Source organism: Lepidochelys olivacea, assembly GCF_965140295.1.
Source record: "Lepidochelys olivacea isolate rLepOli2 genome assembly, chromosome: 8".
Lineage (NCBI taxonomy): Eukaryota > Metazoa > Chordata > Testudines > Cheloniidae > Lepidochelys > Lepidochelys olivacea.
In genome coordinates, this window is record NC_140418.1 from 64784038 (window position 1) to 64803254 (window position 19217).

At 41.3% G+C, this 19217-nt stretch overlaps 1 protein-coding gene across 6 annotated transcripts in view; it reads left to right on the top strand.

Annotated features, from left to right (window-relative positions):
- Positions 1-19217, top strand: part of NEK7 (NIMA related kinase 7) — a 131592-nt gene that overhangs the window by 44189 nt on the left and 68186 nt on the right. For 4 of the 6 annotated variants that reach the window (XM_084638027.1, XM_084638029.1, XM_084638028.1 and 1 more), the window contains one exon: positions 15986-16048. The exons of the other annotated variants lie outside the window; for them this stretch is intronic. In XM_084638027.1, the coding sequence (XP_084494153.1) occupies positions 15986-16048 (63 nt within the window). The remainder of the gene's footprint in view (positions 1-15985; positions 16049-19217) is intronic. 6 annotated transcript variants of the gene reach the window in all.

Below are 19217 nucleotides of genomic sequence, written 5' to 3' on the forward strand. Positions count from 1 at the left end.
ATCCCTATCTTGGCACCAGAGCACCAAGCCGGCGAGTACATAAACCGCAAGGGGTACTTTTTGATAGTGCTGCAAGCTCTGGTGGATCACAAGGGACTTTTCACCAACATCAACGTGGGATGGCCGGGAAAGGTGCATGATGCTCGCATCTTCAGGAACTCTGGTCTGTTTCAGAAGCTGCAGGAAGGGACTTTCTTCCCAGACCAGAAAATAACTGTTGGGGATGTTGAAATGCCTATATGTATCCTTGGGGACCCAGCCTACCCCTTAATGCCATGGCTCATGAAGCCGTACACAGGCAGCCTGGACAGTAGTCAGGAGCTGTTCAACTACAGGCTGAGCAAGTGCAGAATGGTGGTAGAATGTGCATTTGGACGTTTAAAGGCGCGCTGGCGCAGTTTACTGACTCGCTTAGACCTCAGCGAAACCAATATTCCCACTGTTATTACTGCTTGCTGTGTGCTCCACAATATCTGTGAGAGTAAGGGGGAGACGTTTATGGCGGGGTGGGAGGCTGAGGCAAATCGCCTAGCTGCTGGTTACGCGCAGCCAGACACCAGGGCGGTTAGAAGAGCACAGGAGAGCGCGGTACGCATCAGAGAAGCTTTGAAAACCAGTTTCATGACTGGCCAGGCTACAGTGTGAAAGTTCTGTTTGTTTCTCCTTGATGAAACCCCCCGCCCCTTGGTTCACTCTACTTCCCTGTAAGCTAACCACCCTCCCCTCCTCCCTTTAATCACCGCTTGCAGAGGCAATAAAGTCATTGCTGCTTCACAGTCATGCATTCGTTATTCATTCATCACACAAATAGGGAGATGACTACCAAGGTATCCCAGGAGGGGTGGTGGAGGAGGGAAGGAAAATGCCACACAGCACTTTAAGCACAGCACTTTAAAAGTTTACAACTTTAAAATTTATTGAATGACAGCCTTCTTTTTTTTGGGCAATCCTCTGTGGTGGAGTGGCTGGTTGGCCGGAGGCCCCCCCACCGCGTTCTTGGGCGTCTGGGTGTGGAGGCTATGGAACTTGGGGAGGAGGGCGGTTGGTTACAGAGGGGCAGTAGTGGCAGTCTGTGCTCCAGCTGCCTTTGCTGCAGCTCAACCATACACTGGAGCATTCTGGTTTGGTCCTGCAGCAGCCTCAGCATTGAATCCTGCCTCCTCTCATCACGCTGCCGCCACATTTGAGCTTCAGCCCTCTCTTCAGCCCGCCACTTACTCTCTTCAGCCCTCCACCTCTCCTCCCGGTCATTTTGTGCTTTCCTGCACTCTGACATTATTTGCCTCCACGCATTCGTCTGTGCTCTGTCAGTGTGGGAGGACAGCATGAGCTCGGAGAACATTTCATCGCGAGTGCGTTTTTTTTTCTTTCTAAGCTTCACTAGCCTCTGGGAAGGAGAAGATCCTGTGATCATTGAAACACATGCAGCTGGTGGAGAAAAAAAAAGGGACAGCGGTATTTAAAAAGACACATTTTATAAAACAGTCGCTACACTCTTTCAGGGTAAACCTTGCTGTTAACATTACATACATAGCACATGTGCTTTCGTTACAAGGTCGCATTTTGCCTCCTCCCACCGCGTGACTACCCCCTCAACCTTCCCCCCTCCCTGTGGCTAACAGCGGGGAACATTTCTGTTCAGCCACAGGCAAACAGCCCAGCAGGAATGGGCTATACTGAGTGTCCCTGAAGAAAAGCACCCTATTTCAACCAGGTGACCATGAATTATATCTCACTCTCCTGAGGATAACACAGAGAGAGAAAGAACGGATTTTGGTTGAATGCCAGCAAACATACACTGCAATGCTTTGTTCTACAGTGATTCCTGAGTACGTGTTACTGGCCTGGAGTGATAAAAGTGTCCTACCATGAAGGACGAAATAAGGCTGCCCTCCCCAGAAACCTTTTGCAAAGGCTTTAGGACTACATCTAGGAGAACCGCAAATGCCAGGGCAAAGTAATCCTTTCACATGCTTGCTTTTAAACCATGTATAGCATTTTAAAAGGTACACTCACCAGAGGTCCCTTCTCCGCCTGCTGGGTCCAGGAGGCAGCCTTGGGTGGGTTCGGGGGGTACTGGCTCCAGGTCTAGGGTGAGAAACAGTTCCTGGCTGTCGGGAAAACCGGTTTCTCCGCTTGCTTGCTGTGAGCTATCTACAACCTCCTCCTCCTCCTCATCTTCTTCGTCCCCAAAACCTGCTTCCGTATTGCCTCCATCTCCATTGAAGGAGTCAAACAACACGGCTGGGGTAGTGGTGGCTGAACCCCCTAAAATGGCATGCAGCTCATCATAGAAGCGGCATGTTTGGGGCTCTGACCCAGAGCGGCTGTTCGCCTCTCTGGTTTTCTGGTAGGCTTGCCTCAGCTCCTTCAGTTTCACGCGGCACTGCTTCGGGTCCCTGTTATGGCCTCTGTCCATCATGCCCTGGGAGATTTTCACAAAGGTTTTGGCATTTCGAAAACTGGAACGGAGTTCTGATAGCACGGATTCCTCTCCCCAAACAGCGATCAGATCCCGTACCTCCCGTTCGGTCCATGCTGGAGCTCTTTTGCGATTCTGGGACTCCATCATGGTCACCTGTGCTGATGAGCTCTGCATGGTCACCTGCAGCTTGCCACGCTGGCCAAACAGGAAATGAGATTCAAAAGTTTGCGGTTCTTTTCCTGTCTACCTGGCCAGTGCATCTGAGTTGAGAGTGCTGTCCAGAGCGGTCACAATGGAGCACTCTGGGATAGCTCCCGGAGGCCAATACCATCGAATTGTGTCGACAGTACCCCAAATTCGAGCTGGGAACGTCGATTTAAGCGCTAATCCACTTGTCAGGGGTGGAGTAAGGAAATCGATTTTAAGAGCCCTTTAAGTCGAAATAAAGGGCTTCACTGTGTGGACGGGTGCAGGTTTAAATCGATTTAACGTTGCTAAATTCGACCTAAAGTCCTAGTGTAGACCAGGGCAAAGAGTGGCTACACTGCATGCCTTACAGTGGCAAGGCTTTAGTTGTACAGCTGTGTCACTGTAAGCTGCATAGGGTAGACATAGCCTAAAATGCACTTTGAAATTGACTGAATTGTATGGTGTTTGTGTATGTTTGAAGACCCACAACTAGTGCCTCCATAATATGTATGGCTATGCAGAGAGGACCTGTAGTAGAGGCTACATTTACAATGAGCTGATTGGACCACTGAAATAGGACAGAAAAAAGGTGTCAACAAAGTTCACTCTAAAACTTAACATAGCGAACAATTGAGGTAGCAAGTTTAGAGGATATTATATAAGAAACAGTGACTGGGTGTGAGTATGAGGGAGCATCATAAAATACTTTTTGTGATGTAAAGTTGAAGGTTAATTGAGATATCATGAGGCCTTTCATTGGATCTGTTGACTTTCATTATTTTTAACCACAACTGTGACTTTTTAATTGGAAAACCCTTGCTTTTCTTCTAAACTGTATAATCTCAAAACAGCCCAATTGAAGAGCCTTTATTCTGTATTTGGTAAGGTGTGTTATGTTTTTTCAAGTGAAGATACCTGAATTCATTAAATTCTTATTGTGTGTGTTGGTTGTGAACTAATTATATCATTTATTTTATTCTTCAGCATACCGTACTTGTTATTTTGTTAGCTTGGTGACAGTTTGTGTACATATGTTGGATGTGCAAGTGCAAGGCTTGCATATTTGTAGGCACATTGAGATTAAATCTTTGATTTTCTGTTCCCTAATTATTTTTTTATATTGCAAGTTCATCTCTGTTTAGATTTCATGGGCCTCTTCTAGCATTTCTGGGTGTTAATACGTTTTGTAGTTGTGCTAACGCATGCCTTGTTTGTTTCTCCATCATATCGATGCTTGTTATTCCAGCTATGGGATTTTCTCTGCTCTACAGCACCAGAAGTCAGGATTAGAGATGGCAGTTATCAAAAGATTTGGTTCCCTCTTCTGGGAAAACTGCCAGATACACTGCTTCAAAAGCTGAAACACATTTTAGGAACTTTGATCAACAGTCTTAAAACATTACATTAACTCTTCCTGAAAGTTCCATTTACAGTGCATAAGAAATCAAAAGGTCAACTATAACTTGAAATGCAGGTCAGTTGAGGCAGATGTGGAAGGATAAGTCTTGGTGCTTGGATAAAAATCATTTGATAATAAATTTCTGTCTCCATCATAACCAGGCTTATTGCCATTCCCACAATAGGATTTTTGTGGTATACAGAGGCGCCATCATAAGTGGCATTCTTCTGCCAAAGGTGGTGTCTTACATGGTTTGCACATCTTATTGCAGGTTTTGAAGAATATTTGTGTAGATGGAGCATGAAACCAATCTTGCAGGCTTCCTCATTGCTGGGGTGACCAGAAGTCCTGATTTTTGTAGGGACAGTACCGATTTTTGGGTCGTTCTCTTTTGGGTCTTCTCCTATTACCCCCCACACCCTGTCCCGATTTTTCACACTTGTTGTCTGGTCACCCTACTCATTGGCCAAAAGAAGCCTTTTAATCCCATGAAGAAAACACTTTTTAGTCCATGTACAGTTACTGATATTGTAGCACTAAAGCCTTTTTTGTAGACGTATTTGATGAACTTTTGATGGTTTGTCTGATTGTTAGTAACAATAATGGGTAAAGAGCTGTAGATCTCCTGAATGGCTTTATTCTGATACCTTGTTTTGATTACCTTGTGGGTATCTAGAATATGCCATTTTTTCGTTCGGGTGTTATTGACTTAATGTATGTCAGGAAGGACTATCTCTTGTGATTTGTGAAAAGGGGAAATAACTTTCATATGAAGGCTGGATCTAGGCAAGGCACTTGTCCAAGTGGAATGTGCAATACTGAGACTCTATTGACATAGAAAAGGAGTCTGAATTCCAGCAGGATTATGAAATGTGAACTGGAACTCTATGGGCCGCTGCAGTATACGCCTTGCTTTATAAGAGCCCTTTTGACTTGGATAGATAACATCCAAAACTACTATGTGTTACTATAACAAAGACCATGGAGATGTCCGGCCATCAACTTAAACTCAATGTGGCCAAAATAGACCTCTTATCTTCCCCCCAAGTGCTTCCCCCTTCCATCTTTCTCAGTCATTGTGGACCACTCTCGTCCTTGTCACTCAGGCCCATAACCAGAGTATCATCTTTGATTTGGACCTCTCTCTACATCCCTGTATCCACACAGTATCTGAATCATGCATCTTTCATCCCACATACAATCTCTAAGATCCAGCCTTTCCTCTCTATTGGCACAGCTAAATTTCTCTTTTTCAGGTCCTCCTCTTGTCATGTCAGATACTGCAACACCATCTTCTCAGAATTTGACAAATACTGTTGTGCTCCAAACTTATATTCCTGGCTTGTTGCTTCCACAGTATCATTCTTCCACTGGCTCACCCATCTTCCCCATATCAAACACAATTTGTTTGTCTTCATTTTTAAGTTCCTTCATGGCCTATCACTGCCTGTGAAGGTGTTGTTTCACCACTAGAGCACATCCCTGTCTGATGTAGCAGCTCTCTCCCTGTCTAGTGCCACCCGTCAATGGTCACTATGGCACTGCGGTGGTCTGCCTCTTCCTGCAACTTGGTCCTCCTGCAGGTTGCTTTAAAGTCTCTCCTCTTTTGGGGTACTCAGTGAACAGAAACAAGGGCAGTTAATACAAATGAATCATCCCAAATCTTCCTTCAGAGGGTGCTTGTCAGTTTGTAGCCCTAAACTGAGTTCATAAGTAATAAAGAGGAGTGATCCCCTCTCCAACTGAGTCAGCATCTGGCCGCCTTCTCCCTCAGAGAGGGGCTGTCAGGCAGCTGTCATCTGGGGAGTTCCTGCCTTAAGTCAGCCCACTCTCCAGGAGCTGAACACTGAGTTCTGCTCTCCTCTCTGGTCTGCCATCAACTGATTCAGGTTTCTCCCTCTGAAGCTCTTCCTTCCAATGTTGACATCTGTCACAGGTGCATGGGGATGGAGCCACATGAGTCCACATTAACTTGTTAACTCCGTGTTACCCAGTGTGGAGTTAGTATACCCATATCACACTGCTCACCTATCATATTTTTACAATATGGAGATGTTGACTCCCACTTCATTCTGCAAATGCCAGTTTTGATCATCTTAATTTTTTTCGAAAAGCACCTTTCTCCTATTTAAAATGTTAATTGGTTGAAGAAGTTCAAATATTGACAAACATTATATTATATGTGCACAAAACAGTGTGTTGTAGAACTCAACTTTGGAAGTATCCAAGGGTGAATAAGATGAAATTGAAAGAGGCACCAGCAGGTTGCGACAGAAATCACTGTTTCTGAATTCGTTACCTATAGGCAACAGGAACTAAGAAGAATCATCTTTAAAATTTTTGCTTTGTTTTGTTATAGATTTTTCTTGGCTGTAATTTCACAAACATAAATGCAACATGGTGAGCTTGAATCCTTCTTTTAGGTTAACGTTTGTGTACCTCATCAACACTCTACACCTCCAGTAGTTAGTGAACCAGTATTATACAGTAGATCCCCTGTTTTATGAACTGGTTGAGGATTGAGTTCATAAAATCAACCAGTTCATAAAACTGAACATCTTGAAATTGCAGTAGCTGTGGTGCATAAGTTGCACTATGGTGTGCTGCATTGCTTGCTTGCTTGTCTTTCAAACCACTGCAAAGCCATGTCCAATGTGTTGAAGATACCAGAATGTGGAGGGATATCAACTAGTTTTTCATTGACATTGCTTTTATTTGATATTCTCCCCCACCCTCCCCACACCTTCCAGTCAGGAAAAATTGTACATGTAACTGGTCATTTGTAACATTGATGTTCATAAAATTGTGGCTGTACTGTAATGTTCATAAATCTGTGTCCTGCATGATTACATGGCCAAGATTCTGTTTTAGATGTTGCCTTCTTTTAATTGGGGGAGGATATTGTTCAGCCATGCTAGGGGAATGTCTACACTAAAGATGTACTTTGGTTAATTGATTGCCATTGAGATAGTACATTTGTAAAGTCTAGTTTGGACAGTCCTCAAATGCTTGTTTCAGGACACAAACGTTAGCCTGGAGTACAAAAACAGCTATGTCATCACTGCCCCGAAAGGTGTATTTTTTCAGAGAGATAACTAATACACATTAGTAATATTGCTATAAAGTTTTAGTGGAAACAGGTAATAGATAGCTTTTGTCCCAGTGTAGTTAGAGGTCAACACTATGTATTCCACACCCATAGTTGACTTTTCCTACTTACATCATGGTAAAATTTACCCAACCTAGTTTCCTCTGGGGTTTTACAGCAAGATAACTAAACATGCATTGGCGCTTTTGATAAAAACACACCCCTTTTTGGGGGCGGGAGCATGAGGACATAACCCTACAGATCAGCTTGGGATAAACTACAAACTTTGTAGCTTGAAACAAATGCTTGAGGAATTTCTAGAATAGTCTTTACAAATGTGTTACTACCTTGAATCAATTGGCTATCAACTTCGACTAAAAAAAACTCGGGAAGATATTTCCTAATAAGAAATACATTTCTTTTGCATTATGTTATTGTGACATTATGAAATGTCAAACTGGTTCTTACTAAATAAAGCCCATCTTTTCTTTCTTGGCTGTTTTTATCTTAAGAATGTAACATGAAGGATTCATAACTGCCTAGCAACAGTAACTTCTTGTTTAAAGATCTATGAGTTGCTCATACAGTATGGTATTTATAGTCAACTCAAGGCTGCTCAGGAGTCAGTACAGTATATAGGGTTGCATACTTCCTCAAAATTCCTTCTAGAGAATGCATCACAGTTGTGCCTTGTATTGTTCTGTGCTTTCCCCCTTTCATTCCAACACTTGAGACCCTGTGTTAGAGGATCAAAAAAGAAATCCTTTTATCTAGTACTCATATTAATTATTCATTGTGCATTGTCAGTGGATTGCCACTTGAGGCTTGAATTAGAGCTAATTAATCTTGTAGTTTCACATTTTATAGAACATTGTTACCACAGCATCGCAGTGGTCTGGTTACAAAAACACTGTGTTGCCCGTTTTCACCGTTGTTTGTCATATCTTATAATAACTTTTCATTTAACTTATTATTTTGTTTACTGCATGTGGTTATCATAGGTTTATCTTGCCATAGTTATATTGGTGGTCCATTGTATAATGAAATATCCTTATCAAGCCATTTTTATTTTAAACCTTTTTATTAAAAAATGTATTTGTTTATGGGTTGCATACTTATTTAAACATCACCTTTTATCTTTCTAACATCAGAGAAGAGATCTGGGAAAAATAATGGACTGTTGAGAAAGAAACACCGAGTAACTCCTACTTCGTGTGTCCTGAAAGTACTATCGTTCAAAGCTAACACACTCGTTCCTTTTACCTCAAAAGTTGAATTTAGAATGCTAATTAGTTGGTAACTGATTAAATAAGTTCTGGCTTTGGAAACAATGGTTTTGTGTATACCATCTGGTTGTTAAATGTATGTAAAAGTCTTCTGATGTATTTGTATGAGAGTTTCTAAAGACTCTGTGAACACAAGCCTACGTACAAGGGATTTAAGCAGAATGGTGGTTTTGTGTTTTCTTTAGTGTATATTCAAATTATGCAACTATACAGTGGGCAATTCTTGATCTTTACTTTACAGTAACTTATTACAGTAACCCATTCTAATGATCTTCAGTCTCATCAATTAGTCCTTATTGATATCACTTGAAACATCTTTCTGTTTAAGCTTTTCAGAATTTTGAAATAATTGTAGTTATGATCTATCTACCCCATAAAGGTTATGAGGAACAGAAAGCTAATTTAATGCGTTTATATGCGTTTACTTAGTGTCGTGGCAAGGGCTTCTGTTAAAACTTTTTTTAAAGGCCTTCTTGACTCTTCGTATTGACTAATTGTAGAGTGAGAATTCATTTTAAGGAGACTTTTAGTTATGATCCTCTTTGTGAAAATAATAGATATTAGGCAACCTGTCATGCAAGCTTAAAACTGTTTAATATCAATTCCACTTGTGTTTTCCACAGCAGACATAATGACTCTGTGTAAATCTTGTGAATATCATAGACCTCGAAATCAGCAACTGGGAACAACATAATTAAAGTATTTCATATATGTGCAATGTGATCTAACCTTTCAGACTTATTCGCTGATTAATATTAGCTGAAGATGGAGTTGATTGATTTGTCATAAAGCTACTAAGCTGTAATATTTATAATTATAATCAAAATAGTGACACAACCTTATTCATAGTGGTGTATTAATGGGCATTTTATAGTAAGGCAATCATTAATAATTACAAAGTGGCATATGCAGTTTGGACAGCCATCCAAAAGGATGTTCTTAAGGGTTTAAAATCTCCCTTTGTGTAGTTTTGTTTTTTTCTGTGTAGGCTGTCCTATAGTGCTGTGTCTTCTTCCATTGGTGAAATAATTTCTTTTTTGTTCAGGTTTGTAATATTAATAGTCTCCTTCAGATCTGACAAAAAGAATACAAACTTTTCTTGAGCAGGCTCTGGACTTTCTGAAGAGGCTTATTACAGTATGAGGTGACTGTTCAGTGTCAGATCAGAAATCTCATTTACTGGTTCTAAAACAGAATCTAACCAACCAGTTTTGAATCTGATAGGACAAAATCCCTAGAGTGACTTCAAATCTCGAGATGGCTTGCAAACCTCATATTTTGGAATGTTTGTTTTGCTAAACCAAAAATCCCAGATTGCTGAGCTGTTACTTGCACCTTCTTAAGAAAGGAAAATGATTAGGTATAGTCCTGAGATCTGTCTAATTTGAAAAATAATATAACCTCAGACTATGTCTACACTAGAGACCTTACAGTGGTACAGCTGTACTGATGCAGCTGCGCTGTTGTAAGATCTCTCGTGTAGCCGATCTATGCTTATGGGAGAGAGCTCTCCTGTCGACATAATAAAACCACCCCCAAGGAGCAGCAGTAGCTATGTCTGCTACAATGCCCTGAGTATCCATCATTTTCATCCAGCAGGTCTGATGCAGTGACCCTTCAGGAATTTGTGACCTGACAGCCTTCTTAAAAACCCAAGTATTGTTTATTTTAACAGTAGAAGCAAAGCATTTAGAGAAAGATTTGCATAAATCTACATGCATGCCTGTCTTACCTAAAGGCATGTGATCCCCTGATGGTGAGCTAGGTAGGCCTTAATATCTTCAGATACCACAGCAGGTGCTGGGTATCTGTCTGCTCTCCCTGAACAACTACTCATGTACAGCTCTTCTTTTTCTCTCCCCTCCCCTCCCCAGGGAATCTTTTAAAACTGCTTATAGTGCCTTTGAACTTTGGTTTCCCAATCCTTTTTCTTTCTTTAATCATATTGTATCTTAACCATCCTTAAAGCTCCTCTATTAAGGTACACCAATATGGTATTACAGTAACCATCTCAGTAACCAGTTCAATATAGACTATTAATAAATAGTTATAGAGCAGCTCCATTGTCATAACAACTGCATCTGCACTAGGGCTTTTGCCATATAGAAATGTCATAATAAATAGAAGAAATTACACCCCTAACCAATATTACTGTACTGGCACATGTTTCTAGTGTAGACCTGGCCTGAGCTATGGTCTCGTCGGGACGTTTTGAAATGTCTGCCCAGATGCTTTGAAGAATTCTATCTTGTATTGATAGAATACAGTTGTAGTGACTGACCCTTTATTGTCAACAGGGAGAAAGTGTTGGAACAGTTCTTGAGGTTATTGAATCTAAGCATGATCCTATATGACTCTAAACTGCGTGCTTTATATTAATTGTATATTGTGGAGGAGAATGAACGTTTGGGAGGGTGCTACATGAATTGAATGTTGTGACGGCTGAAATAAGGAACCTTCACTCTCCTGGGCATTTGCTTCTGGGGCCCCAAAAGATGATCCGGTAGGGACCCTCTCAAACTCCCCAGTATTCTGGGTAGAAACCCTACTCCGCCCTAAACTGTTGCCTGTCGTACCATAAGCAACAGTTTGTACTTGTCTGAAAGTATAAAAACTTTTTTTAAGAAAGTTTTCTTTTTATTGTGTGAATCAAAGAATTTTTGTAATCTGCAATAAATTGCTCTGCTTCAATTAACCGACTGTGTATGCTGCTGTTTTGTCTTCTGTTTCATGTTCCTCTCTTCCTATATACATCCTTGGTTTTTCTGCATCTTTTGATAGCTTCTCTAGTTCTGTTATGTTTTTAGCCTGTCAAATGATTGAGAGAAAGGAGATGGAATCTGGCTACGTGTACCATTTGTGACTGACAGTCTTTTTTCCTCTGGCTTTTGGAAGTTGGAGAAGACTTTCTGAATCTTGCTTTGTATGGGAGAAGAACAAGGACTATGCCAAATACAATTACCAATGCTGCAATTTCCTCCTTAGTGTACAGTGATCAGTTTTGTCTTTTGAATATTTTTGTAAAACGTTACCAGTGTCTTATAAGCCAGTGTATATGTTATACATATAGCATGCTATATTCTGTATTGCACATCTCTTTAACATTATATTTTTTTCTGACTATTAGCACAAAATTATGGTAAATTGTATTAGGTTCACTCCTGCCAACTTATGGCAAGAGGGTATGTATCCCACAATACCTTGCAAAGCTAAATGTAGTGTTTGGCCTCAATGAATATAAACCCTGTCAAAATAAAGATAAATGAGTGTTCTGCTATGGTACAGGGTAGGATGTGCCTTCATGGCCCAGCTGGTTTGGAATGCTGTATTCAAAAGCAAGAGATAAGGGGTAGAAAGTGGTACCAGAAAAACAAGGTAAAAAGCTGATTGGTGGATTCCAGGCTTGGGTGATATATAGAGTGCTTTAATTTGTAAGCAAGTCTGCTATATTGGGGGTATATTTTGGGAGTGCATCTTCTGTGTAAAGTGACCTGACATACTGTGAGAAACAGTTTCCTAGAAGGATCAGTGACGAAGTAACTCTTTTCTGTACTGTACTATTACTGACTTTTAGCAATAAATTGGCTAATTGGTTATTTGGTCTCTGGAATGCTCTTCATAAAGAGTCACGTGTAGTGAGTCAATTGTCTATGGATTTTAATCAATAGTCTTCAAATATTTAACATGTTTGTGGCACAAAAAGTGACAGCAAAATGTAATTTGCCTGGCTGGTTGGTGTAGCTCATATACAACATGGATCAGTTTGCTGTACATTTTTTGGCTGAGATCAAATTTTGTAGTCTTTTCCCATATCACAGAATAAAAATACAAGCTGTACAAATCCTTTATATAACTTAAATAACTCTATCATCATTTTGTAAAATAAATTGCTGTTCTCCATTAAGAGAGTTGTTCTCCTTTGGTATCAAGAAAGTGGTTGTATATAGCTCCATCTGGTGATAGTTAATGCTGAACCCACATCAGCTGTGTGTGTATGTTGGGGAAGTGGTGGGGAGTCTGTACAGATTGTATTAGTGACATAATGCAATCAGCCCCATCAACCAGGGGAGCCAAGTGACATAATGGTAAAAGAAACATTTTGATGAATTTGGTAAATTATCCTGCTTCTTAATCAAACTGCTGTCAGTCATTTAAAGCACAGAGGGTTCTATGGATGATTTCTCAAGAATTCCTGTTTCATTAGTGGGTCTCCCATGAGAAGATAATTCCAGTTTTTAAATTCTAGTTTTTACATCTGTAGATTTGGGTGCAGATTTGATTGAAATTTTCAAAATGAGTTTGGTGGTGTATATAAACGACTGTTAATGGATTTATAGGTTTTGCATGGAAGAGTTTTGAAGGCGTTTTTGAATTGTATTTTAATCATGACATGGAAACTTAGCTGAACATTTTAAAATTCGCCAGTCAGCAATGCATAGCACATAAAAACAACAGAAACAGCAAGGTAGCCAGAGCGGGGAAAAAAGTAAATATCAAGTTGAGTAAATCCTGGTTGGCTTTTATACAATCGAGGGGTGGGTGGGGAGGGTAGCCCTTATGGAATAAAAGTAGTTTGTGTAACAAAGGATATTTGAAAATTGCTGACTGAGCCATAGCACAACAAATGGGCTCTAACTGGGAGACTAAAGTGATTTGCCACTAATTCTGGGTGCATTGTGAAGATTTATGACCTCTGGTCTCCTTCGCTGCCACAATTTTACCTGCTTATTTTTCTCCACTACCACTAAATTTTTCTCTGATCATTTTTTGTTCCCTTTATCAAAGTTTTTCCCATTTACCCATCTCCAGGTTTGTCAGTCTTTCCCCAATAGTATCCTGCCTGCTCCAAAGCTCTCTCATTTTTATAAACTACACATTAACAAATTTCAGTAATTCCCTTTCTGAATTTAACATTTTGTGTTTCCCGGAAGATTATGATATCTGAAAAATTGAAGTCCCCCAGGACTTATCTCTGAGGCTTAACACTTTAGACCAGTGTCAAGGTGTGAGGGAGTAGAAATATGGCCGTCCAGCACAGCGGGGGTTAAAGAAAATGTTTGGATTCAGCTAGCCCTGCCCCGCTCTACCTGCAGCCAATGCCAGTCCTGGAGTGGAGAGAAAAGAAGGGAGCCTGGCTCAGTAAGGGGCTGACTGGTGGGGAGGCAGGAGCTCTCTGTCTGCCCAAAGGGATGGATCACCGACCTGTCAGCCAGCGTAGCCCTTTAGGCAAGTAAGGGCTCCCCTGCCAAGAGGGGGCTGTAGATAAGCCCCAGCACTCAGGGCAACTGGACTAGCAGGGCCATGACCCAAACTGAAGAGACTTGTTGGGAGTAGCCCAGGGAAGTAGATCTTGACTCCCTGCTGGGAAGGAGATCCATCTCCCCTGTTTAGGTGTTGATCTGCAAAGGGTCCCAGGCTGGGACCCAGTAGAGAGGATCCCCCTACCACCTCTTCTTCTCCCACCCCAGTCATACAGACTAAAAAGATAAGTGATCTAGTCACTAGGCTGCCCAGCCCCAGAACACCCTATCACACAAGGTGATTAAGTAGCAATGGTTTCTTCGTTTTGGTTTGGAGATCTATAGCAGATGCTGAATACGACTTCTCCTTTTCCAGTTATGTCCCTAACCTTAACTCGTAAACTTTCACTTCTGTTTTTTCCATTAGTATTGGTTTGACTTTATATCAATAATTTCATGTATGATACTAGCCCCCCCTTTCTCTGTTACATCTGACATGACTTTATTTCTTAGTGTTAACATTCCATTCATATGACTTATCTTGCCGTGTTTCTATTTTTTGACTGTCTCCTTCCTGATTCATTACTTCTAGCTCAGTCTATTTCTTATTATTGTAGTATTAAGATACAAAGAGTTCAAGGATTTTTTCCTATTTCCTGTTAAGTAGTTTTTTTCTTTATGGTTTGACTTTTTAATAATGAACCAGGTATTACCTTTTTTCATAAGGCGAACCCCAGATCCACCCTAATCGAAATTTTTTTAAATTTTTTTATTTTTTGGCAGCCTTGAGATCAGAAGACTCCAAATGCTCAAGTGGAGGCTAGTCAGTACACACTGTACCCTACCTTATGAGGATCAGAGCTCCATAAATGAAAAAATCTTAAGGATTCTCAGGATTTCTTCTGTTTAGTTTAAAGATTGGCATTAGATAGTGGCATCTCAAATGACGGAACACACTGTGGCTTAGGAGCTCATATGATGTTGGCTGTAGGATTACATCAGTGCTCCAAAGAGAATGCACTGGCTTTTGATTATTGACTTGATTTTTTTGACTTGGGGCAGACTGCCTGTCTCCTAATGGTTAAGTCCATTAATGGCTATTAGCCAGGATGAGTAAGGAATGGTGTCCCTAGCCTTTGTTTGTCGGAGGGTGGAGATGGATGGCAGGAGAGAGATCTCTTGATCATTACCTGTTAGGTTCACTCCCTCTGGGGCACCTGGCATTGGCTACTGTTGGTAGACAGGATACTGGGCTGGATACTTTCCACCTGTCCTGGGTGGGGGGCTCAAGCAGCCCCCCGCCCAGTGACCCTGCCCCCCAGGCCTCCTGCCCAGGGCAGATGGGGAATCCATGCCGCGGTTCCTCACAGCTGCCTGCCCGCCCCTTATGGTCAGAGCCCTGCGTGGATACAAAATTTGTATCCGCATCTACGCTGCTATCCGCAGAAATGGTCCACAGATATAAAGCAGATACCCCTGGATTTGCAGGGCTCTAAAAATAGGGTAGTTGTCAGTTAGGATCAAGAAGGGAGCTTAGTTCAGTACCTGAGACAATGAACTTGAGATGGCAGGACAATAAGAGGAAGTTGGAGTGTCAGAGTGGACTTCAAGTGAAGAGGTTGGGAATAGGTGTGCAGATGTCAATAAATAAATAGAAGTGGTAATGAAATTCTTGGGAGTGATGCTGCTGTCAAGTGTAAGAGTACAGATGGGAGAGAGAAAGGTACCAAATTTGGAACCTGAAGGGATACCAACAGAAGAGTATGGGAGGTTGAGGAGCCATTAGGTGATGCTGATGGTCAGCAACCTACAGGGAAAATGAAGAGAGCAGAGGTAAGATAGAAAGGAGAGTTGATTGAGAGGGCATAAGGTATTTAGGAGCTAATTACACTGAAGCTTTTTGTGGTGGACTATCATTCAGTGGCTCTCATTTGTTTAGGTCATGTGCTGTTTGGCAGTTGGGTTGTTTTATGCTCTTAAATACTAATTCGGGACTGTGGAAATGTGCTTTTGAAAATATTATTAATAAATATTTCAAATACTATTTCATATTTGCTACCAGAAGAACATGACTCAGTATAGAATACTCAGTTTGTATTTTTTTAAGAAAGCTTGAAAAATACTGAAAAAATATACTAATGATAGTTGCTTTTCTTTTGTAAGAAGTAGTATCTGAAAGAATAGTACATCTGTTTCAGTACTAAAACTTGTACTAAGGATAATAGTTAGTTCTTATTGCAATGCTATGTTTTCCCATCAAGTGCTTAGCATGCTTTTGGTGACACTATAAAATAATAATTGATGATTATGACAGTGTTTGCTGCTGTTAGAAAAAATGTTTTGTGGTTTTTTGTGCAGATATTTGATTTAATGGATGCCAAAGCCCGGGCTGACTGCATCAAAGAAATAGATCTTCTTAAGGTAAAGACTTGTTAAAGAATTTCATAGGTTTAGTTATAATTTATTGATTTTTCTTTCACTCTGACAGTAGATGGTGATGAAGTGTCTTCTGTCTTGTACGTGAGGCTTTTAAATGTAATACTTAAAGATTTCCACTTAATTTCATTTTTGATTTCTTGAAAAAATAAACTTTAAGAACATAAGAATGGCCATACTGGGTCAAACCAAAAGTCCATCCAGACTAGTATCCTGTCTACCGACAGTGGTCAATGCCAGGTGCCCCAGAGGGAGTGAACCTAACAAACAGGTAACGATCAAGTGATCTCTCTCCTGCCATCCATCTCCACCCTGTGACAAACAGAGACTAGGGACACCATTCCTTACTCATCCTGGCTAATAGCCATTAAAGGACTTAACCTCCATGAATTTATCCAGTTCTCTTTTAAACCCTGTAATAGTCCTAGCCTTCATAACCTCCTCAGGCAAGGAGTTCCACAGTCTGACTGTGCGCTGCATGAAGAAGAATTTCCTTTTATTCGTTTTAAACCTGCTGCACATTAACTTCATTTGGTGGCCCCTAGTTCTTATATTATGGGAACAAGTAAGTAACTTTTCCTTATTCACTTTCTCCACACCACTCATGATTTTATATACCTCTATCATATCCCCCCTTAGTCTCCTCTTTTCCAAGCTGAAAAGTCCTAGCCTCTTTAATCTCTCCTCATATGGAAACCGTTCCAAACCCCTAATCATTTTAGTTGCCCTTCTCTGAACCTTTTCTAATGCCAGTATATCTTTTTTGAGATGTGGGGACCACATCTGTACGCAGTATTCAAGATGCGTACACCATAGATTTATATAAGGGCAATAAGATATTGTCCGTCTTATTCTCTATCCCCTTTTTAATGATTCCGAACATCCTATTTGCTTTTTTGACTGCCGCTGCACACTGCGTGGATGTCTTCGGAGAACTATCCACGATGACTCCAAGATCTCTTTCCTGATTAGTTGTTGCTAAATTAGCCCCCATCATATTGTATGTATAATTGGGGTTATTCTTTCCAATGTGCATTACTTTACATTTATCCACATTAAATTTCATTTTCCATTTTGTTGCCCAATCACTTAGTTTTGTGAGATCTTTTTGAAGTTCTTCAGTCTGCTTTGGTCTTAACTGTCTTGAGCAGTTTAGTATCATCTGCAAACTTTGCCACCTCACTGTTTACCCGTTTCTCCAGATCATTTATGTATAAGTTGAATAGGATTCGCCTAGGACTGACCCTTGGGGAACACCCCTCTCCATTCTGAAAATTTAGCATTTTTTCCTACCCTTTGTTCCCTGTCTTGTAACCAGTTCTCAGTCCATGAAAGGATCTTCCCTCTTATCCCATGACAACTTAATTTACATAAGAGCCTTTGGTGAGGGACCTTGTCAAAGGCTTTCTGGAAATCTAAGTACACTATGTCCACTGTATCCCTCTTGTCCACATGTTTGTTGACCCCTTTCCTTACAAGAAGGCAAGTATTCAGAGGCAGAAGGCCTTAAACTGCAAGCTTTTATGTTCAAACATTTGAAGGAAACACCGTACTAAGATACTGAATAAACATTTTATATCCTGTTCAATAATGCACTGATTTTTTTTTAACGTGGCTTGAATTTAAATTACTCTTTCAAGTAACTAAAATATAGTTCTTCTTCGAGTAGGGTCCCTATGGGTGCTCCACCATAGGTGCACTTGTGTCCCTGCACTGCTGGTCAGAGAACTTTGGTAGCAGTGTTTGTTTAGCCCACACATGTGCTGTCCCCGCCTCATGGTCTGGCTCGAGACTAACTAGTGTTGCGCAGGCGAACCTCCCTCCGTTCCTTGTCAACTGCCCCGGGTAGAGACGGTGCTATTAGCTGTCCCTTCATCGGATCGTTAACCTGTTGTTTGAACTTAAGTAGTTACTGATCTTTCTTTTATCTGTTAGTTTAGAGTTTCCTTTGGTTTTTCTTCTCTTAAAAAAACAAACAAAAAAATGAACCCCCCCAAAACCCAACAACTTTAGTTACTACTTTCACTTTATCTGGGGACTACCCTGATGCAGGGTATACATGCATGCTATGTATATAAGCTGATAGACTTTGCATGTCATGTCTCCAGTCATGGTTCAGCTCTGTTCACAGGCTGAAGAGAAACAACCTAGACAAACCCCTGTCATTACCCACCAAGGTCAAACAATCCTTGAACTGGTGGAAGGAACCAGCAAATGTTTGCACGGGGATCCCGTTCACACATCTTCTCCCCTTCTCCCATCACTACTCCTCACCTCCCATGCATCCGTCATAGGGTGGGGAGCACATCTCAACAACCTCACTACACAAGGCAAGTGGTCACCCACAGAGGTGTGTCTTCATATCAATCTCCTCAGATTCAGAACACTCAGGAATGAATGTGCTAACTTCCTTCCACTGATCAGAGGTACACACACAAGGATCATGACAAGCAGCATAGCATGCATGCACTACATAAATCCTCTGGGAGGGGGGCGCCAAAATGCCCTCCCTTTGTGCAGAAGCACTTAAGCTACGGAACTGGTGCATTTCCCACAATGTTACAATATCAGCGGCCTACCTACCAGGAGTGCAAACACGAGAGTGGACAGTCTCAGCTGCAAGTTCCCACACAACCACGAATAGGAGATGAACTCAGTAATACTCCAGGACATATTCAGACAGTTGGGGACACTGACTATAGACTTGTTTGCCATTTATCTGGCCTTGGACAGAACTCCTGAAGGGATGCTCTCCTCCTTTCATGGGATAAGAGCCTTCTATATGCTTTTCCTCCATTTCCTCTGTTGGTGAAAGTCCTGTTAAAAATAAAAAGAGAGCGCAAATATCATACTGATTGCTCCCACCTGGCCACAACAGATGTGGTACCCTTACCTGCCATAGCTGGTGACATATCTGCCAATCCCTCTTCAACTCATTCCTTACCTCCTCTCACAGAACAAAGGACGTGCTCTCCATCCCAACCTGTGGATTCTTCAGCTCAAGGCCTAGTTCCTTCATGGTTCCAACATATAGAGAAATCCTGCTCTCGGGAGGTACAAGAAGTGTTACTACACAGTAGGAAATTGGCTACCCATTGAACTTATCAGGTTTGAACACGAACCAGGTTTCAGGTTTGGTGTCATTCCAGACAAA